This window comes from Myotis daubentonii, chromosome 3 (assembly GCF_963259705.1).
Source record: "Myotis daubentonii chromosome 3, mMyoDau2.1, whole genome shotgun sequence".
Classification (NCBI taxonomy): domain Eukaryota; kingdom Metazoa; phylum Chordata; class Mammalia; order Chiroptera; family Vespertilionidae; genus Myotis; species Myotis daubentonii.
Window position 1 is genome coordinate 148131391 of NC_081842.1, and position 23540 is coordinate 148154930.

Here is a 23540-nt window from a genome sequence, read left to right on the forward strand (position 1 = left end):
CTATATCTATCTATCTATCTATCTATCTATCTATCATCTATCTATCTATCTATCTATATATTATATTCCTTGTATGGATACACCACATTGTGTTTATCCATTCAACTACTGATGGACACTTGGGTTGTTTCTACTTGGTGGCTATAGTCAAGAGCTGCTATGAACATTTGTGCACAATTTTTGTTTGAACACCTGTTTTCAATTATTTTCTGTACATACCTAGGAGTGAAATTACTGAGTTACAAATAATTCTTGTTTAACTTATTGAGAATCTGCCAAACTGTTTTGTGCAGCATCTATACCATTTCAGCTTCCCACCAGCAATGTATAAAGGTTCCAATTTCTCCACCCGCTTGCTAATACTTGCTATTTTCTGTTTTGGTTTTGGTTTGTTTTTATCATGGCCATTCACTCATTACAGTATGAAGTGGTATCTCACTGTGGTTTTGATTTACATTTCCCAAGTAGCCTGAGTTTTATTCTGAATCTTCTGGGAAGCCATTAGAAGGGTTAAGTAGGGGAGTAATATAATCTGATGGATGTTTTAAATCATAACTTAAATCCATTCTGTGGAGAAGGGATTGTGGGAGGGTCAAGAATTTAAACAGGGAAACCAGTTGGGAAGTCATAGCAACAGACCAGGTGAGAGATGATGATGGCTTGTGCTAAGGCAATGATTAAAAAAGAGGCCTAGAAATCAACTGATTTCAGAATATATTTTAGAAACAGAGTTGAGATGATTAGCTAATAGATTAAATGAAAAGAGGGAGAGAAAGAGATAAAATAATCATATATTTCTGGTTTGAGCTACTGTATGATTCTGAGAGGAAGGGCAGGAGAAAAAAAAGAGTTCTGTTTTGGCCAACCTTAAGAAGCCTCTTAAAAACCTCTAAGTGGAAAAAAACAAGTAAGTCATTAGATATTTGAGTCTGGAGTTTGGGTAATAAGTTATTTCTGGAGATATGGATTTGAAAATCTGACACATACTATTTAAAACTACATGAACTTTACTAAAAATTAGCTTGTGAGTAGAAAAGAGAAAGGAATCCTAGAATAAATCATGAGTTACATTTAAGTTTCTGGGTCATCTTGCTGCTCTCTATCCTGTTCTTTCATTCCACTTTTCACATCCTAGGTTTTCGTTTTCAGAATCTATTTCCCACACTCTGGCTCTGGTCTGGCTCTCCAATCCCACTTACCATAGAAGTAGTGAATTTAGCTGCTAATCTAAGAATCTATTTTAGAGTTGGACAGACTTGTGTTTAATTTCCATCTCTGAACCCTCTATCTGACTTTGGGGATTTTACTTAATTTTCTCAGGCTTCAGTTTTCTCAAGTGTGAAAAGGTTGTATATGTTGTAAAGAAATTAGTAAGATCACATATAAAGTCCCTGACATAGCATTGGCACAAAATAAAGGCTTAATACAAAGAACAATATTGTTATTGTTAATATTACTTTGCTATTAACCACTGCGATATGCTGGTCCAATCATTTTCTACCACTATAGAATACAGGAGTGGGCCAATGTAAAATGGTCCACAGATCAATAATAAATTATTAGCCAACAGAAACTACTGAATTTATTACATGGAGAGTGGGACAGGCTAACCAGGAAGAGCCACAGTGAACCAGCTGAGAAATTTAGACATCTAGAATTCAGCAACAACTGGGGTATTGTATGACCCAAGGATTCAGAATAATAAAGTGAAATACTTGTAATTGTGATATCATTTCTTAGTATTAACTCACCTAAGTTCAGCTGTGAGATCCTTTATAGTGGTGTATTTTTCCTCCAATGATAATTGAGCCTTCTGTAGCACGTCTCTCAATTCCTGGAGTTGTCTTAAAGTACTTTTTAATTCTCCATGAGCATTTTGCAGTTCAGTCTCTAGTACTTCCCGTTTCTGCAAGGTTTCTGTTAGTTCAGTTTCAGTGTGGTGCTGTAACTTTTCTAACTCCTTCACTGTTAAGATAAGAGAATATTTTTAGAACTACATATAAACCATTTATTATTAAGAACTTTGTAAATAATTATAATTAAGAATATTCAATTTTATTCATCTACCAGAGATAAGATATTGACTACACATTATCCCTTTAAACCCTATCATCCCAAGTTCTTAACTTTAGTTCACTTCTTTAAATATAAATATGCAGCCCTGACTGGTTTGGCTCAGTGGATAGAGCGCCAGCCTGCAGACTGAAGGGCCCCGGGTTCAATTCCGGTCAAGAGCATATACCTTGGTTGCGGGCACATCCCCAGTGGGGAGTGTGCAGGAGGCAGCTGATCGATGTTTCTCTCTCTTCGATGTTTCTAACTCTCTATCCCTCTCCATTCCTCTCTGTAAACAAATTAATAAAATGTATTTTAAATAAATAAATAAATAAATAAATAAATAAATAAATAAATAAATAAATAAAAATATGCAGGCAGCTAAGCTCAGCTAACTTGTTGCTTACCAGCATTTGTTTTCTTATCTAGTTCTATCCTTGTCTGTTCTAAGATCATGTCTAACTGAGAGAGATGCATTGCTTTATTTTCTCCATCTCGTTTTAGGTGCATTATTTCTTTTTCCATTGTAGACAGCTCTTCTTTGTACTGATCCATCTCAAGTTTTACTTGCCTAATTAAAAACAAACAATAAAACAAATGATAATTTGGAAATTTAAAAACCGACTGACTTGTCTCTGACTAAACAAAAACTGCAAGTTATATGAGGGCAAATATCAGCAAAATGTCTAGTCAGAATCTTAAATCACCTTATGATATTGTTTAAAATGCTCCAACTAAATACAACTGTACCACCTAGTAATATTTAACAAGGCTAGCAGTCTTTTCAATTTAACTACAGTTAATTTTTATAAAGCTTTATATGGATTGAGAGCTAGTGCAACTTCCTTGCTTTACAGATGATTGAAAATAGAAGATTAAGTGAATTAATTGTCTAGGATAGCAATTTTCAACCTTTTTAAAAATTTCCTGGCACACATAAACTAATTGCTAAAATCTACAGCACAACAATAATATATTTTTTGCCAATCTGTCAAAAATATAGGCATAATTTTTATTCACTCACATGGGCAGGTATTGTTGTGTTGGCTGTTGTTATCTTTTTATTTGATAATCTAAGGCAGTGGTTCTCAACCTTCCTAATGCCGCGACCCTTCAATACAGTTCCACATGTTGTACTGACCCCCAACCATGAAATTATTTTCGTTGCTACTTCATAACTGTAATTTTGCTACTGTTATGAATCATAATGTAAATATCTGATATGCAGGATGTATTTTCATTGTTACAAATTGAACATAATTAAAGCATAGTGATTGATCACAAAAATAATATGTAATTATATATGTGTTTTCCGATGGTCTTAGGTGACCCCTGTGAAAGGGTCGTTCGACCCCCAAAGGGGTCGCGACCCACAGTTTGAGAACCGCTGATCTAAGGGAAAAGAGGTCAGTGCCCCTGACTAAATAGTCAGGTATTGCATGTTTTAAAAATTATTATGGCACACTGGTTAAAAACCACTGGCCTAGGATAATACAAATAGTTATTAATAGTGAAAGTTTACTAACTTTCAGGTGGTCCTGGGCTTAATTTCACTACAGAAGTTTGAAGTTTGGCTACCTATCAGCTCATAAACATAGTGAGAGGAAGTTTTAAGTCAATTTGCTGTTAATTCCAAAGTGATATTTACTATTTAAACAATTGTTAGTGTCATCCACAATAGTGGGCAGAGCTGATGTTCCTTTGCATCAGCATTTTCTTATTGTAGTTCTTTTGGTCTTTGACATTTCATAAGCTGAGTTTGCAAGTTAGAGCATTTGTTTTCTAAATGCAACATAGATGAAATTGTATTTGTTCAGGAGGTTTTTTTTCAATGTCCATAAGTGAACTTGAAGAAAACTAAAAAACTCCTGAAACAATTTGCATAATGATGTATGCATATGTTATGTCTATGTATAGAAAATGATCCATATCCTCAAATATGTCCATGGCCCAACAAAGTTAAGAACTATTAGATTAGACAAGTGCTGATGACCCTTTTACATGTCTAAAATCCTAGCTAAAGCTTGACTAATTCTTTTCTCATATTAGAGTGGATTTAAAACATAATTTAAAAAAAATAATCAAAAAAGGTTGGTATACAGTACTAAGAGGTAATAGCTTGTCAGCAAAGAAGTTGGGGAAAAGTTATTATTATTATTTATTTCGCCTCACCTGAAGATATTTTTCCATTGATTTTAGAGAAAGTGGTAAAAAGGTAGGGAGGGAGAGAGGTAAAGGGGTAAGGGGAGAGGAGAGAGGGAAAGAAGCAGAGAGTGAGAGAGGGAGATATATATATACACATACATACACACACACATGCAGTAAGAGAGAAAAACATCGATTGGTTGACTCCTGCACACGTCCCAACTGGGGCTGGGGATTGAACCTGCAGCCCAGGTATGTGCCCTTGGCTGGGAATCAAACAAGTGACCCTGCTGGATGACACTCTTACCACTTAGCTACACCAGCCAAGGCTTAAAAGATTTTTTATTGATTTTTTTAGAGAGAGAGGAAGGGAGAGGGACAGAGAAACACCAGTGTTTGAGAGCGCAACATTGATCGGCTGCCTACTGCATGCCCCCGACTGGGGATAGAGCCTGCATCCTAGGCATGCACCCTGACCAGGAATTGAACAGGCAACTCTTCTGTGCATAGGACGATGCCCAACCAACTGAGCCACGCCAGCAGGGCAGGGAAAAATTATATTTTAAAAAACAAGAACTCAAAAAGCACAGCTTCCTACAGATATTTGGTAACAAATAAACAGAGTTCTATACTCCTAAAGGTTTCATAAAGTTACCATGATATAACTAATGAATATAATGATAACCCTAGTCACCCAGAGAAGGTAAAAATGACAAGAAAATACACATTTTGGAAAATTTCTATAAAATTTTGTTTTGTTTTGTTTCAAAGTTTCAGTGTTTGATAAAGATAAATTTCACTCATTTCTCTATTTATGAGCAACTATACATTATTTCCTGATGCCATGTAAATGAGGCATTACTATAACACAATAAATATTTAAAGGCTTAAGATTTTTAACTATTATATAAATAATCTAATACCAATATTTTCCCCATAACTTTCAAAATTTGTAACAGCCTTTAAGCCTACGAGTTTTTCCAAAAATACTTCACATTACAGGCATAGAGTTATTATGGACAATTAAGTCTGAGATTGGAAACAGGGCTAAAGGAAAAATTATGCAAAAATAAAACTAAACTTTAAGAATATAGCAGCTGAGATTCTCTGGCATCTTCAAATGTAAAAAGATTTTTAAATGGCTATGGAGGCAGTCTGAGAAATCTAACAAGTGCTCCATGAACCTCAGCACTAAGACAGTAGGGTTAGGACATTTACATATAATATCAGAAGAACCTTCCAATGTGATGTAACAGAAAAAACTTAGTTTTAGAGCACATCTAAATTATGTATCTCATACCCTAACTTCTTTGAGTTTCAGCTTTTTTTCTTTTTTACTTAGATTCATAATTTCCAAAAGTTATTTAGAAATATATCTTAAAAAAACAATCTTTATTGTTAAAATATTACAGATGCCTTCCCCTCACCCCGAGTTATAGCTCTGGCTGGTGTGGCTCAGTTGGTTGGGTATCATCATGTGCACTGAAAGGTTGCAGGTTTGATTTCTGGTCAGGGCACGTGCCTAGCTGCAGGCTCCATCCCTGCAAGGGGGCATGCAGGAGGCAGCTCATCTATTTTTCACGCTCTCATCGATGTTTCTCTCTCTCTCCCTATCCCTTTCTCTCTAAAAATCAATTAAAAATCAAAATAAATAGATATTTGGATAATAAAACCCAATGGGCTGTTTTGAAGACTGAGTTAATGTGTTCACCTAGCACACTGCCCACCACAGAATATATTCAATAATTAAGTTTCTTCTCTTTTAATCTGAAAATATTTTATTGCTAAAACAGATCCAAGGAGATATATAACATATATATTTTAACTGTAATATCTTTTGGGAGAGAAAAATAATTTTATAAGTTGCAATTCCAAAAGTAAAAGAAGTATTAGTGAGAAGAGAGAAAACCCTGCTTCATGAAGAGATTTCTTGGAACTAGGGTGCATCTTTCTTATGAAGTTTAATTATCTAGTTTATAAGCTTCCTGTTAGCATTTAGGACTTACTTTTCCTATGAATGTGCCTTTAGCTATAACCATAAATAGTTTTTGTCTAGAAGTCAAATTATAGGGGATTATAGAGGTGAGAAAAGAAACAATTATTTCAATTTTCTCAGTGAAACAGAAAGCAACATTGGGGAGGGTTTGTAGGAATTTTGAAAGAAAAGGCAAAGGTACAGAAAAGTATTGCCAGATAGCATTAAGGCAGTGGTTCTCAACCTGTGGGCCGCGACCACCTTGGCGGTCGAACGACCCTTTCACAGGGGTCGCCTAAGACCATCATGCATATCAACTATTTACATTACTATTCATAACAGTAGCAACATTACAGTTATGAAATAGCAACGAAAATAATTTTATGGTTGGGTCACAACATGAGGAACTGTATTTAAAGGGCCAAAAGGTTGAGAACCACTGCTAAGGGAACACTTCAGGCTTAAAGTTATAATTTTAAAGTAAGATTGGTCAGTGTGGTTATTTTCTCAAGCCTCTGTAAAGATGCAAACATGGAGTAGTCTGAGTTGGTTTTAGGCTGTGTACCACAAAGTAAGAGTGAGGTAAGGGAATTGTGGTTATATGCAAATCAGTTATTTTAATGACTAATAAGAATTTAAGCTGGGTAGAGAGAGAAGAGAGAACATTAGGGAATGAGACAGTGATGGGACTGATGGATTAGGGTTCCTGATAAGACCAAAGAATTGTTGAATTTGGGGTATTAAAAGAGAATGAGCCCTAACCAGTTTGGCTCAGGGGCTAGCAGGGGTGGGCAAACTTTTTGACTCGAGGGCCACAATGGGTTCTTAAACTGGACCGGAGGGCCGGAACAAAAGCATGGATGGAGTGTTTGTGTGAACTAATATAAATTCAAAGTAAACATCCTATCTAATAAAAGAGAAAAATGGTAATTGGCGTACGACGATACCCTTTTCATTGGCTAATCAGGGCTATATGCAAATTAACTGCCAACTATGATTGGCAGTTAACTGCCAACAAGATGGCGGTTAATTTGCATATGTAGGCACAATGCAGGGAGGCGAAAGGGAAAGCAGGAAGAAGCCCCCTGCCACTGACAGTGATCGGAAACCCAGGGGGGAGCTAAGAGCTGGGGGGCAGGGCAAAGGCGGCCCTGGGGCCACCTTTGCCCTGCCCCCCAGCCATGATCGGAGAATCAGGCGCCTTTGCTGCCCTGGCCAGTGATAGCAGGAAGTAGGGGTGGAGCCAGTGATGGGAGCTGGGCATGGTCGAAGCTGGCAGTCCCGGGAGCTAGGGGTCCCTTGCCTGGGCCTAAAGTGGAGCCCACGATCGCGGGGCTGCTGCAGCTGCGGGTCCCCGTTGCCCGGGCCGGACGCCTAGGCCAGAGGCATTAGGCCTGGGCAGGGGCGGAGCCTGCAACCGCGGGGAGCTGGGGGTCCCCTGCCCAGGCCTGACACCTCTGTCGGAGGCCTCAGGCCTGGTCAAGGGGCCGATCCGGTGATTGGTGGTCGGAGGGTGATGAGGGTCAACTCCTCTGGCCGAGGCATCAGGCCTGGGTGGGGGGCGGAGCCGGGGATTGGGGGGATATGATGGTCCCCATGCCCAGGCCTGAAGCCTGGGTCAGAGGCGTCAGGCTTGGGCGGGGGGTGGAGCAAGTGATCAGAGGGAGATGGGGGTCCCCTGCTCAGGCATGATTCCTGGGCCAGAGGCCTCAGGCCTGGGTGGGGGCCAGAGCCAGTGATCAGGGGGAGATGGGGGTCCCCTGTCCAAGCCTGACACCTCTGGCGGAGGCGTCAGGCCTGGGCAAGGGGCCGATCAGGCGATCGGAGGGTGATGGGGGTCTACGCCTGAGGGCTCCCAGTATGTGAGAGGGGGCAGGCTGAGCTGAGGGACACTCCCCTCCCCACACACACCCAGTGCACGAATTTCGTGCACCGGGCCCCTAGTCATTACATAAAAGGGTACGGTGCTTTTTTTTTTTTTAGTTTTATTCATTTCAAACGGGCCGGATCCAGCCCGCGGGCCGTAGTTTGCCCACAGCTGGGCTAGAGCGTCGGCCTGCAGACCCAAGGGCATGTACCTTGGTTGCAGGCACATCCCCAGTAGGGGGTGTGCAGGAGGCAGCTGATCAATGTTTCTCTCTCATTGATGTTTCTAACTCTCTATCCCTTTCCCTTCCTCTCTGTAAAAAATCAATAAAATATATATTTAAAAGAAAAAGAGAGAGAATGAGGAGTCCTAGCCGGTTTTGCTCAGTGGATAGAGTGTCAGTCAGCCTGAGGACCAAAGGATCCCAGGTTCAATTCCAATCAAGGGCATGTACCTTAGTTGCAGGCTCCTCCCTGGCCATGGGGCTCATGCAAGAGGCAACCAATTGATGTGTTTCTCTCACATTAATATTTCTCTCTGTCTTTCCCTCTCTCTTCTACTCTCTCTAAAAATCAATGGAAAAATATCTTCAGGTGAGGATTTAAAAAAGAGAGAAAATGAGGATAATATGGGGTAGATACATAATATTCAGATTATGTTGAAATACTAATGACAAGATCAAGGATGAATCATGTGAGTGAGTGGCCTAGGTATGAGAGAGATCAGGATCATTAGAGGAGAACTTTTTAAAATGAGGCTAAGGTGCCCTAACCAGTTTGGCTCAGTGGACACAGCGTCAGCCTATGGACTGAAGGGTCCCAGGTTCGATTCCGGTCAAGGGCATGTACCTTGGTTGCGGGCACATCTCCAGTGGGGAATGTGCAGGAGGCAGCTGATCGATGTTTCTCTCTCATCGATGTTTCTAACTCTCTAACCCTCTCCCTTCCTCTCTGTAAAAAATCAATAAAATATATTTTAAAAAAATAAAAATAAATAAAATGAGGCTAAGGTGTCAGAGGATCAGCTAGATAGATATACTATATTGAAATCTCCAAGAATAATGACAGCAGTGATTAATCTTTGTGAGGAATTTTAGAGAGCAACAGTAAGTCGGGCGGCCTGTAGGTGTCAGCAGCAGTGAGGGATGATATGATCAGATGTCATGAAGTTTGTGAACTATGGTATACTATTGCACATCTTGATCCTATGGTACAAGAACTGTGGGGAAAATTTTTTACTTTAGAGGGCTGCAAGGAAAGAAGTAATATCCTCGAGAGAATCAGATTTCTATTACAAGAAGAGGAAAGAAGTTGAGGATATAGATGTGTCACAGGATGGATTGGGAATTCCAGAGGACACAATGGAAGTCTTTCAGAAAGTGGAATGAAGTGGGAGAAGGGAAAAGAATACGTGGAGAGGTTACTATGGGAGATAAGGGTTGAGCTGAAAATCTATAGCTTCTAGTGGTGTTTTGCATAACCAAGGACAAAGTTATAATGTGATTAATCTTTGAGGAATTAAGGTACACACTGGTGGTGTGGCTGTGTTAGTGGACAGAAACCTGTCAATAGAAGAAAGACAGTCTGAAGAACTGTGGTCCTAGTTTGAAAAATAGGACACCCGCTTGACCCTGTTGAGAGAGTTGAGGACATCTGGGGAAGCAAGTTGCTACTCAAGGCACAAAGGCCCTATCTTTACTCCTGTCAGTAGGGGAGAAGAAGCCTGGTGACCTGTGGTTTTAGTTCAAGTGCATAATTAGCTCTCACCTCCTATTGGTAGAATCGTGGGCTAATTATGAGTATATTATTAATTAAGTCAACTCTTGTTGACAAAGTAGAAGAGGTCTGGGGAAGCTGGGTATAGCTTTCAGCTCATGTGTGCATTTCTTTACTAACTGATGCCTAGACCCAGCCTAGCCAAATTAAATTAGAACCTTAGAGGTGGGACCTAGGCATCAGTACTTTGTAAAGCTCCTCAGGTGATTTTATTTATTTTATATCTTAAATATATTTTTATTGGTTTCAGAGAAGAAGGGAGAGGGAGAGATAGAAACATAAATGATAAGAATCATTGATCAGCTTCCTCCTGCATGCCCCCAGTGGGGATTGAGCCCACAACCCAGGCCTGTGCCCTGACTGGGAATCGAACCGTGATCTCTTGGTTCATGGGTCGATCCTCAATCACTGAGCCACACCGGCCAGGGTCCTCAGGTGATTTTAATGTTCAGTCAAAGTTCAGTCAAGGTGGAGAACCACTGCTTTATTTTATTAAGTTACTCCCTCCCCTAGATAACTCAACCCCATTCTTGTGTGTGAGTACATCTTTGCCTTAAAATGTTATTATTTTCCACAATTTAATTCACTACAACAATTGCTAAGTGCCTATGAGGTATAAGGAATTATGCTAATTGTTGTAGGAGCCCCATTAAAATAAACCAGATATTATCTTGGTATTAAGGAACTTATAATAGGAGGGTTATGAGGGAGGTGCAAACAAAACACTATAGGAACACAGACTGTAGATAAATTACTTTCTCAAGCAAAAGCTTCCCTGAACATTTTCTGATATTGAAACTCAGATACTACTGATGCTGAAAGAGGAAGATAAATGAAAAGTATCATATTCATTTTACCTTGCAGTACCAGTAAGCTCGATAACTTTCTGTCTTTTCAAATCTGCTTCATGTGTGGCTGCATCACATTTCTCCTCCATTTTTCTCAACTTTTCAGTGGAATTTTCCCTTTGTTTTTGAAGCTCTTGTTCCAGTTTTGATACCTTGTAAAACAGTATTCAGTAAGTATTTTAAATTCAGTCACAGCTCAATATTCTTCAGAAGAAGAAAAAATATATATGTGTAGCCCTAGCCTATCATTCAGTTTCAAGATGTATTATAAAAATCAAAGTATAGACCAGGAATTATAGCAGGTCCTTGAATAATGTCATTTCATTCAATGTTGTTTCATTATAATACTGACTAGGGGCCCGGTGCACGAAATTCGTGCACTGGGTGTGTGTGGGGGGGAGTGTCCCTCAGCCCAGCCTGCCCCCTCTCACATACTGGGAGCCCTCAGGTGTTGACCCCCATCACCCTCCAATCGCAGGATCGGCCCCTTGCCCAGGCCTGACTCCTCTGGCCTAGGCGTCCGGCCCGGGCAGCGGGGACCCGCAGTCGCAGCGGCCCCACGATCGTGGGTTTCGCTTTAGGCCCAGGCAAGGGACCCCTAGCTCCCGGGACTGCCAGCTTCGACCGTGCCCAGCTCCCATCGCTGGCTCCACCCCTACTTCCTGCTATCACTGGCCAGGGCGGAAAAGGCACCTGATTCTCCGATCATGGCTGGGGGGCAGGGCAAAGGCGGCCCCAGGGCCACCTTTGCCCTGCCCCCCAGCTCTTAGCTCCCCCCTGGGTTTCCGATCACTGTCAGTGGCAGGGGGCTTCTTCCTGCTTTCCCTTTTGCCTCCCTGCATTGTACCTACATATGCAAATTAACCGCCATCTTGTTGGCAGTTAACTGCCAATCTTAGTTGGCAATTAATTTGCATATAGCCCTGATTAGCCAATGAAAAGGGTAGCTCGTACGCCAATTACCATTTTTCTCTTTTATTAGTGTTGATAAGGTACATAGGAACCTAACTCACTTATATCAGTAAGTCTACACTAAAATTGTTTTCATTATTTGTCATTTCACTTAAAGTGATGGAATTTATCAATGTTAAATGAGGACTTACTGTAATGTTTTGAAATATAAAAGCAAAACAATTTTTTATAATGTATTTCATTCCTATACATATTTATAGAAGTGGCCACATCATAACACTAAAATAAGACTTACAAGAATTGAACAAGCCCAGCCAGTGTGGCTCAGTGGTTCATTGACCCATGAACCAAGAGGTCCCAAGTTCAATTAACTTTGAGCCAATGACTTTAATATCCTTCCTGATCTTCTAAGACCTTTCAATGAAGAACTAAATTCAGAGTATAAATCATTAATACCCACTCAGGGCACAACCCAGGCTCAATCCCCAGTAGGGGAGGTGGTGTAGGAGGCAGACGATCTATATTTTCATCTCTCTATCCCTCTCCCTTCCTCCCTTCTCTAAAATCAATGAAAACATATATATTTTTTAAAAATTGAACAAAATAATGGTAAATATTCTCCTTTTCATTATCCCCATTTGAAATGTTTTTTCTTCTCTTGTCAAATCATGTTCCTTTCCTTCTTCACAAATTGGCCCATTCAGTGAAGAATTACAAGATTCCCATCTACCCTCAAACATTATAACCTGCATTTACTCCCAACATGATTTGCATTCACTCCTATTCATTCTTCCTTCTGTTTCTGCTACAGTGAAAGAGGTATTCTTTCTCCTATACAAGTCAAATTATATCATAGGTATTCTGGGTTCAATTCCTATCCACATCCTCAGGAACCTCATATTATTTTTTAAATGTTTTTATTGATTTTAGAGAGAAGGAAGGGAAAGGGGGGAGAGGGAGAGGGAAAGGGAGAGGGAGAGGGAGAGGGAGAGGGAGAGGGAGAGGGAGAGGGAGAGGGAGAGGGAGAGGGAGAGAGAGAGAGAGAGAGAGAGAGAAACACTGATCGGCTGCTTCCCATAAGAACCCCAACTGGGGACTGAACCTGCAACCTGGGCATGTGCCCTGAAGAGGAATTGAACCGGTGACCTCTTAGTTCATGAGTTGATGCTCAACTAATTGAGCCACACTGGCCAGGAGGGGCCCTCATACTATTCACTATCTCTATTCTCTGCTTTATCTTCAATCTCTCTTTCTTCTGGTTTCTTTTTTATCAGAATTTAAACATGTTCAAGATCCTTCTATTGTAAAAAATCATCCTTCTTACTTCTATCTCCCTCCAACTACCACCCCTTCTTTTCTCTTCTCCATAGCCCAACCTCTCGGTTTCCTATGCTTGTTGTATCATTCTCACTTCTCCTTCATTCCTCAATCATAGTAATCTGGCCATTCTACAGAAACTACGCTAATTCATCAATGAGCTCCATGTTGCTAATTCCAATGGATATTTCACAACCCTCAATTTACTTGGCATTGATTCCAACAGTCCATGATACCAACTATCATTTCTTATCATGAAATACTTACTTTGGCTTCCATGTACTACATCCCTCACAGATCTATCCAAGTCAATCTCCTCACTCCTCATACTACATTCTCTTCCTAGTAAATCTCAGCCACTCCTTGTTTTCAATGAACATTTACATGATTCTGATTTCAAAGTTAATCTCTGGGCAATGACTTTAATATCCTCCCTGATCTTCTAAAATCTCTCAAAGAAGAACTAAATTCAGAGTATAAATCATTAATATCTACTCAAGTTTCAAGAATAAAATTAAAACAATACCCAGGTAAAAAGGGAAGGGAACCATGAAAAATCTATCTACTCTGTGCTTAATTAGAGAGCACACTCATAAGCAGAAAAAAATCTAAAGATAAGTAATAATCTGAAAGAATACAGCACAGAACCTATGCATAATGGAACAGAAATGCAAGATAGGAAAATATTCACCAAATACTGAAGAAGTTTTTTTTAAAATATATTTTACTGATATTTTACAGAGAGGAAGGGAGAGAGAGTTAGAAACATCGATGAGAGAGAAACATCGATCAGCTGCCTCCTGCACATCTCCTACTGGGGATGTGCCCACAACCGAGGTACATGTCCTTGACCGGAATCGAACCTGGGACCTTTCAGTCCGCAGGCCGACGCTCTATCCACTGAGCCAAACCGGTTTCAGCAAAATTTTTATATATAAATTCCTTTATACCCTCAAAGAAAGAGAACACAAAAATCTCTTAAAGATCATGAAGAAATAAAATCACCAAATGAAAAATACAAATGAACTGGCAGACTTAGGGAGGAGAAAAAACAGAAGAAAACTGTAAGACCATTAGAGAAATAAAAACAACTCCAGAAGGAACAAGAATTATAACCAATCCTGCATAAACCCAGATCAATGACAAGGTATGCAGGAAGTGGGAATCTAACACAGATGAGATGAAGAAATACTTCAGAATAAAGCTGTACATCAGGTATATCAAGCAATAGGCCTACACTTTAACAAAAAAGATGGAAGAGTTACAGGAGTGATCTCTAGAAAAAAAAATATATAATATCTGCCTGAAATGTCTGAACGTATTGAGAGGAGATTCTTTAATTCCATTCGAGAGGCTGAGGATGAATTCAGAATACATAGATAAAGTCATAAAGGTGAGGTGTAGTGAGATTACACAGAACCATCATTTTCTAATTTACATGTTTCTCTAAAGTTTGAAAAGGGGAAAAGAACAAAAGATGTGAAGTACAGTATCTGTCTGAATAATTCAGATGAATTTGTTAATGAATGAAAGAGCGAAGATTGGGTTCTAGTATAAATTTTCTGAGGATACTTTCTTTAGAATATTAATTTATTTTTAGAAGTAAGTGATATCCTTTGTGATTTTTCTTTTAGTGTCGTGCTTTGGCATTTCTTTGGGGATTGTCACAAATCCTAATCAAAAAAAAAAAAAAGAAATTGGAAGGTCTGATGATTCATATAGGAATTATATTCAGATCCAGGAAGAAAGGAGATATTGAAGAAGAAGCCTATATTATAAGTAAGTTGTATGGAATGACAAAATGTGCCCATGGTCACATTACACAGGAATAGAGCTTTATCCATTTTATGATGTTAATATAGAATATTTCTTATAATATGAAATCTTTGATATTGAACACCAATTTATATAACTAACAAAAATGTATTATTAATTGTAAAAATTTCTATTTCATACAAGTAAAATTATTTTGACCAATAATACCTGTTTTTCAAGTTTAGTTTGAATGTCTTCCAGCTCTCCATTTCTTATTGTCTCTTGTTGTAACATTTGCTGCTGTTGCTGAAGAGTATGCTGTAGAATAGCATTTTGCTCAGAGGTCTCTTGAAGACTATGATTTTTTATCTTTAGCTCTTTCTGTAAACAGTATACCTAACAAATATATACATTTGTCATTATAATGACATGCTTCAAATAAAAAACACAAAATGTCAAAGATGTCTGCCTTGTTAGATAATTATCAAACTTGCCATGTGGGACAATTATATTTATAGCTATAGGTTATTATGTGGAGGGGGGCGGGTCCATCTTTCTGATGAGGAGATATGCTTATAGGGTTGGCCCTTGGATGGTGTCTGGGAATGTGCATTTTCACATTCCCTAAGAGCTGAAATTGCTTTGTCTGGCTAGGGCATAGAATCATGCTTTCCTTTTGAAATTTTGATACTTGTTGTTGTTCCTGTGTGACTAGCGCCCCCATATAAAATATTGATTTGTGAGTCATAAGCAGGTTTCCCTGGGCAGAAATATTGTAGACGTTACCATATTTCACTGCTATAGAAAGAAGCGTGTTCTATGTGATCCCTCCCAGAAGAAGGAAGAGAACATAGGAGGCCATGAGTTTTGTCATACTCCTATCGATGTATCTTTTTCCCTTAGTAAAAATAAATTATAGCCGTAAAAGCATTATGTGCTATTTATTACATTATTGTTGCCATTATTGCCATTTTTGTAAAATTATATCCTAGCAATGCACTTTTGAATATTCATGGTCCAAAAAACACATAAAGGAATGACAATACAAACTAAGAAATCATACCTATTCACTGCAAATATTTAAAGACTTGAATATTGCATTCCTGCAAATTGCTTTAAAAGACACCTTTGAAATTATCTGAAAGCACTTATATTGGGGGGGGGGGGAGGAGGAATGCCCTTTGTCCTAGTTTTCCAAATTCCAAAAAAATCTGCCAAAAAAATTATTGTTAAATTTGAATAAACAATGCAGTATAATTTAATGATTATTTTATAATATTCTTCGCTTGCTCCCAAAAGAAGGAGGTTAAATAAATGACCTTGATATGCTGAGCTCCTTCATATCACTTTGATTTAAAGTGATACAACTAGACTGGCCAGTGTGGTTCAGTGGTTGAGTATTGACCTATGAACCAGAAGGTACGGTTCGATTCCTGGTCAGGGAACATGCCCGGGTCACGGGCTCGATCCCCAGTGTGGGGTATGCAGAAGGCAGCCAATCAATGATTCTCTCTCACCACTGATGTTTCTTCTCTCTCTCTCCCTTCTTCTCTGAAATCAATAAAAATATTTATTGATAAAAATATTATTTAAAAAAAACAGATGTACTTGTAAAGTATTTTGAAAATAAACAATATCTCAAAAAGAAGTCACTTGACAAATATTCTATATGTAAAGAAAATATTCATTTACCTCTTCAGATTTCTTCTTTAGCTGTTTTTCAAACTTTTCCTTATTTCCTTCCAATTGATTCAAATGCAAGGCAAGTTCTTCCTTACAAATTTCCAATGCTGAATCTAACTGTCTGACCTAAGCAGCAAAAATTTGAAACAGGAAAATCAACTCATATTAATAAGTGTTTATTATATGCTCAATATTTTATAGATTTATGTCCTAATGTTAATTCACTGCTTCTAACAGTGAATATATAGTCAAACTTAGGACATAAAATATGAATACAGAAGAGATTTACTTAGAAACTAACTTTTTCATTGCAAACTAGGAAACCAGAAAATGGAGTTGAAGAATAAATAGGACATGAACAAGTGAGAAAGGTCATTCCAGGAAGAAGGAGTATGTTCAGAGTTAAGTCTCTGTAAAAGGGAATGGTGAGAAGCTGGCAGGAGCTCAGCATATCAAGAGTATGAATTTGTTCTGTTCATCAGATTTTTTATTCATTTGATTTTTAGATTCACTTGTTGATAGATATGTATTTGTTGTCACTTTGTTGTTCATAAACTGGTGAATGTTATAGAATCAGGGGCATGGAAAGGGAGCAGACTGACAATTCTCGGGGGGAAGGGGATATGGAAGGTGCAGAAAGAGAATGGACAAAGAGCTTATACCTATGGACGAGAAGAGTAGGGTGGGGGGGGGGGGCAAGGGCCTGGAGTGGGGTGGGAACTGGGTGGAGGGGAGCTATGGGGGGGAAAAAAGAGGAACACATCTGTAATAATCTGAACAATAAAGATTTAAAAAGAGAGTATGAATGTTAGTGATGTGTATTGGGGGGAGAAGGCAAGATAGAGGGGCCAGCCATCAAGAACCTGTAAAACTGCTGAAGCCGGTTTGACTCAGTGGATAGAGCGCTGGCCTGCGGACTGAAGGGTCCCGGGTTCGATTCTGGTCAAGGGCATGTACCTGGGTTGTGGGCACATCTCCAGTAGGAGATGTGCAGGAGGCGGCTGATCGATGTTTCTCTCTCATCGATGTTTCTAACTCTCTATCTCTCTCCCTTCCTCTCTGTAAAAAATCAATAAAATATATTTAAAAAAAAAGAACCTGTAAAACAAACACTCTAAAAGGAAAGCAGTATTTCAGCCTACTCCTTAAGTTTCCTTGATCAAGAAAAATAGCAAAGTGAGTACAAACTGTTATATTGTGCTAATGCAGAAGTCAATAAGAAAATGAAAATGTTGTCAGCCTGAAAGCTGCTTTTGCTTTGAATCAGTGAAAATAGTTTTAGAAAGGCAGCAATGTAACTTGGTTCAAGGGTTTTACAGTTGCAAATGCTTAATATAAAGAGAAAATTAGCAACAAGTAACCCAAATCAACAAATCTATTTTTTGAAAAATTAATTCAAGAGCCAGTTTGCATACATGCTCTATCTCCTATCTGCTAATAAGATTCTTGTCTTGGTCCTTTCTTGTCCTTACAGTAATACAGTAATTTTGAGCTTGTCGGGTTTTCTCTCTCTCTCTCTCTCTCTGTATATTTTTATTGATTTCAGAGAGGAAGGGAAAGGGAGAGATAGAAACATCAACGATGAGAGAGAATCATCCATCAGGTGCCTCCTGCACGCCCCTCACTGGGGATCAAGACCACAACCAGGGCATGTGCACTGACGGGGAATCGAACTGGTGGGCTTCTTTGTGCCTCGGGTGGATGCTTAACCACCGTGAGTAACACCAGTGAGGTCTCTCTCTCTCTCTCTCTCTCTCTCTCTCTCTCTCTTAAATATATTTCTTTATTGATTTAAGAGAGAGGGAGGAAGAGACAGAAACATCAATGATGAGAGAGAATCATTGATCGGCTGCCCTCCACACGCCCCCCACTGGGGATCAAGCCCGAAACCCGGGCATGCACCCCTGGCTGGAATCGAACCCAGAACCCTTCAGTCTGCAGGCCGACGCTCCATTCACCGAGCCAAACTGGCCAGGGCATCTCTCTCTCTCTTAATAGCATCCTATTGTGAAAAAAATCTAAACAAGATAAACAGAAAAAGAAAAAAATGTTCCCTCAGATACTATTCTGTATCATGAAATTGTCCTTACAATTCTTATTTCTAAAAAGAAAATCTTGACACAGATTTCAAAGATTGTCCCTAGAGCTTGTGAATGTAACCATCAACAGCTTTAAAAGCTTGTAATTTTGAACGATTATTTTTTGTTAATAAACTGTTGCCCTCATAATAATTTTTAATTAACATTTGTTTATGAAAGGTATAAATATTTGCAAGTTTTCTTTCTTAAGCATGAGAATGAGCACTGGTACTTGTGTCATCTTACACAGAGAAAAAGAAAATCTATGACTGTCAGAATATCACTACATTGATAATTAATAATGTAAAAACTCATTCAGACAAGATTCATCACTAAATGTTAAAACCAATGGTTATAAAGTTGTTGAGGATCAAGGCCTTTACATGGTCTCCAAGAATTATTGCACATTTTTGTGTATTAATTATAAAGGAAAAAATGTGCCCTTAGAACAGTGAGAGCTGGCAATAACCACCTTAAATAAAGTGTAAAGATTGGTAATGCCAATAATGGGGTGATCAGACATTATGGGTGTCCTGATATGAAGCAGTGGGAGGAACACAGTATAACCCATGTGGTGTTCTAGTTGACTTAGACTTTTCAAAATATTTAAGTGTTATGAAGAATAGGAGACAGTGAATTTAGGGGAATCTAAAGAACCAAATGCAACACATAAACTATAATTAAATCCTAGACTGGGGAAAAGAAAAGGAACAAAGCAAAAGCAGTGCAAATCAAGGTTTTACCAGGTATACAAACCCCCTGAACACCCCACTCAAATAAAGAGTCTAATTCAGAAACAAGGCCAGGAATAGGGTGATGCAAGGAAGGTACCTAGGGGTTAAAATTTAAAGAGGCACTCAGGGTCATGAAAGTTCTGACCCTTCCACTTGTATGACCCTAAGAGTAAGCATCTCCTTAAATTTTGCGCTAGAGGCCTTTCCCTTGCTTCACCGTAGTTCCATATTTGTTCTATAGGTCTGTGGCACAGCAGATATTCTGCAAGTCAAACAAGTTCCCAGGGGATGCTAATGCTGCTAGTCAATGTTTGAGCATACTTTGAGCAACAAGGCTGTAAAAACATTTTTAAATATTTGGGAAATTTTCAGTATGAACTGTGTATTGTTATTGAATTATTGTTTACTTTCTCTGGCATGTACAGGTGGTGTGGTCCTGAAGGAGAAAGTTCCTGTTCATAGGAGATGCAACTTTAAGTATTAAAGGCACAAAGTGTTATGACATCAGCAACTTCTCAGGTAATCTGTCAAAAAGGGAAGTGTGTGAGCAGGGGGAAGGGATATTGGGTGGATGCAAACACAAGGGTGTGTATGCATGTGTGTACAGAGAGATGAAGTGAGTATAGCTAGCACTTAACAAACAGTGAATCTACAAAGATGTTCTCCCTACTATTATTTCAATATTTTTGTAGAATGAAATTTAAAAATTAATAAACCAATTAAAACTAATAAATAATAAAAAACAAACATCCACTACTCCAATAGATTTCTTATTTTTGAACAGAGCTTGAGAGTGTGAATCTCATATAAATAAACATCATTACTGTATACAAAACACTTACTGCTCTGATGAACCAAAAACCTACTCAGGGGTACAACCTGGGGCAACTGGATGGGAGTTCTACACTATCCTTTCTTCAACAAAAGCACCTAAGCTCTTCTTCTTTCCCCTTCCACCCACTTATGACTTTCTTTTTTGAGGGGATCTAGAGTGGAAAATAAAAACAAAACAATAAATAAATAGAATCTAAATCTAATAAACACTCTCAATTTTCTATTTAATAGCAGGCTAAAAAATTACTTTAATTTACTGATTTTCTTATTACTTGTTTAGAATTTTCCCATCAATTTTCTAGCTCTCATTAAGCTAGAAGCTGCATCATACTTTTCTAAGTGATACATTTTTAAACTGGGCCCTGGCTGAGTAGCTCAGCTGCTTGAAGCATTGTCCCAATACGCTAGGGTTGCAGGTTCAATCCCAGGTCAGGACATATGCAAGAATGCATAAGTAAATGGAAGAACAGACTGATGTCTATCTTTCTGTCTCTCTCTTTCTTCCTCTCTCTCTCTCTAAAAATCAATCAATCAGTTAATCAATAATTTAACCCCTAGCTGGTTTGGCTCAGTGCATAGAGCATCAGCCAGCGGACTAAAGGGTCCCAGGTTCAATTCCGGTCAGGGGCACATGTCCAGGTTGTGGGCTCGATCCCCAGTAGGGGGCTTGCAGGAGGCAGCCGATCAATGATTCTTTCTTATCACTGATGTTTCTATCTCTTCCCCCCTTCCCCTTCCTCTCTGAAATCAATAAAAATATATTTTAAAAAATAATTAAAATAAAAAAACCAAACTTTAAACTGATCCTAATAACTCTCCTGCAGATAGAAAATTTGTAATTTTTTTATGCAAAGAACTAATTAACGTATGCAGAAGGGCATAGCCAGAAGTCGGGAAGCAAAGATGATAATGACATAATCAAGAAAAGAGAACTAGATTTCAAACTTCTTTTTTATTGCTACAAATATCCAATATGTTAAGACTCATTTAGCCCCAGCTGGTATACTCAGTGGATAGAGTGTCAGCCTGTGCACTGAAGGGTCCGGGGTTTGATTCTGGTCAAGGGCACAGGCTTGATCCCCAGGAGGGGACATATTCTCTCTCATCATTGATGTTTCTATCTCTCTCCCTCTCTCTCTGAAATCAATTAAAAAAAAAAAAGAATCATTAAGTATAACTTCAGTTATAAGAATTTTGTTTCTAATTTCAATGACAGTAAAACTATTAAAGGTACCAAGGGAATAAAACCCAACATCATAATTCATTCTTTTGTTGATTTACTTCCTGTCTCTTACCTGGCTATTAATATGCAGAAATAACTTATCAGATGACGGGCTAGATGTGTTAGGTGGTTTAAAGAAAAACAGGAGTTAAGTGGCAATATAAGTTTTATTTAATAAAATTATTTCATGCCCACAACCTTTGTACAGTAGTGATTTTTAATATTAATTATCTTAGAGGTTAGTTTTACATGAAGCAATGAATTGACATGGCATGAAATATTAAAAGTTTAGAAAATACTATAGGAAAGTTATGGATAAACATATAATTGTGTTTACATGGGTATACAAGGTCACAAAATGGATTAAAAACCAGACAAAAGTACTAGTACTATACAACACCAATTTTTAAAATTCCTTTATATTCAAGCCATATATGACAGAATAAAGATAGCAGTATGTTTGGATCTATTTTTAATACTAAAAATGCAAATGAGAAAATATTGAATACATAGTAATTACGTATTAAATTCTGAGTAACTTAGCATATACTAAGCATTTTATGTACCTCATTAATCTGAATCTCACACTATTGTTATCCTTATTTTACAGATAAAAAAATTAAAGTTCAGAGAGCATAAATAACCTAGCTAAGGTTATGTCAGTTAATAAACTGTGAAGCCAGAACTGAAACCTAAGTCAATTTATCTCCAAAGCCCATGCTTTTAAGCATGAAGATATATTAGTCACAAAACTGTATTTTATCTGGAAATTCTGAGTTTATCTCCTAATTAATCTTAGAACAGGTAGAAAGAAATAAAACTGGACTGCTTATAGTTTCATCTCCTTTCACTTTCACTGTTAATTCTTTACTAGTAATATTAACAAGTAGCTAATGTTAAAAAAAATTTAATGTTAAAAAAATGGTTAGATAATATAAAAAAGCAAAAAAAAGAGGTTAGGTAATATACAAACTAAATTACCAACCATCTAGTAATTAAGACCAAAACTCACATTGAAGAAAATATATTTACAGAAGCTAAGTTCGTTGACCCAAGTAAAATCTTTACCTTTTGATTTTTATATTGATAATTTTTACAATTTATAGAAAAAAGTGAAAAAAACCACAGGAATGTCTCCATTAAGAAAAAAAAATTTTAAGCATTTTTATTATCCTCACCTAAGAATATGTTTATTGATTTTTTAGAGAGAGAAGGGAAAAAGGGAGAAAGACAAACAGAGAGAGACATCCATGTGAGAGAGAAACATCGATCGATTGCCTCCCAAACACACCCGACCAGGGATCAAACCTGAAACCTAGTTATGTACCCTGACCGGGTATTGAACCCACAATCCTTTGGTGTATGGGACAATGCTCCAACTAACTGAGCCACCAACCAGGGCTAAGAAAAATTTTTTTAAAATTTCTTTAAGTATTCGCATCCTAACCTTGATTGTTTCTTCAGATACTTGGTTCTGTAATGCTTTCAAAGCTTCATCTTTCTTCATATTTTCCTTTTCCATTTCCTGAAAACAGATTGATAAGCAAAAATATAAGTATGGTTATAAATATTTTAGCATTACTAATGTGCTGTTTAACAACTGATAAAGGTATGTTACAGAAACATAAACTTAAAATACTACTCAGCTTTTAGAAAGCATTTTTATAAAGATGGTTTTACCCTTTTGCTTTCTGTCAACAGTCTGTCTAGTGATTCAAGATGATGCTGTTTGCATATTATGTCTTGCTGCAACATGGACATAGTCTTTTCTTGCTCTTTAAATTGCTGGTCTTTTTTCTCTAGTTGAGATTCAAGCTTAACATAAAAATAAGATTTATTAATTTTCATGTCAAATTTTTTAAAATTTTAAAACATTTAAATATATAAAAAGAAATATAATTCATTTTAAATTACTGAAATTACATATATTTTTGCATTTTACCAAATTTCCTTTCGTTTCCCTTCTTTTAGAGAAGAAATGAAATCACACGCCCACGTCTTATCCCTTTACTCCTTCACCAATACTAGACTGAAATTGAACTGTATCATTCTGTGGTGTTTCATTCTTACACATTTTTTTGTGCTTTTAATATATGCATTTAGTGCTATAAGCTTCCCAGAGCTGCTCTAGCTGCACCCCACAATTTTTATGTTGTGTTTTCATTTTCATTCAGTGTGAATTGTTTTAATTAACCTTGAGACTTACTTTTTGATCCATGGATTATTTAGAAGTGTGTTGTTTAGCTTCAAGTATTTGGGGACTTTTCAGATATCTTAATGGTTTCTAGTTTAATTCCATTAAAGTCAGAGGACATTCTATGTATGATTTCAATTTTTACA

General features: G+C 37.9%; 1 protein-coding gene across 12 annotated transcripts in view; it reads right to left on the reverse strand.

The window, feature by feature from the left end:
- CCDC18 (coiled-coil domain containing 18) overlaps positions 1 to 23540 on the reverse strand; it is a 144851-nt gene that overhangs the window by 63122 nt on the left and 58189 nt on the right. For 11 of the 12 annotated variants that reach the window (XM_059688810.1, XM_059688823.1, XM_059688820.1 and 8 more), the window contains 7 exons: positions 22881 to 23015; positions 22648 to 22725; positions 16342 to 16458; positions 14878 to 15045; positions 10675 to 10817; positions 2463 to 2626; positions 1752 to 1965 (listed from right to left, as the gene is read on the reverse strand). In XM_059688810.1, coding sequence (XP_059544793.1) covers positions 1752 to 1965; positions 2463 to 2626; positions 10675 to 10817; positions 14878 to 15045; positions 16342 to 16458; positions 22648 to 22725; positions 22881 to 23015 — 1019 coding nt within the window. The remainder of the gene's footprint in view (positions 1 to 1751; positions 1966 to 2462; positions 2627 to 10674; positions 10818 to 14877; positions 15046 to 16341; positions 16459 to 22647; positions 22726 to 22880; positions 23016 to 23540) is intronic. The other variant, XM_059688821.1, reaches the window with a different exon arrangement.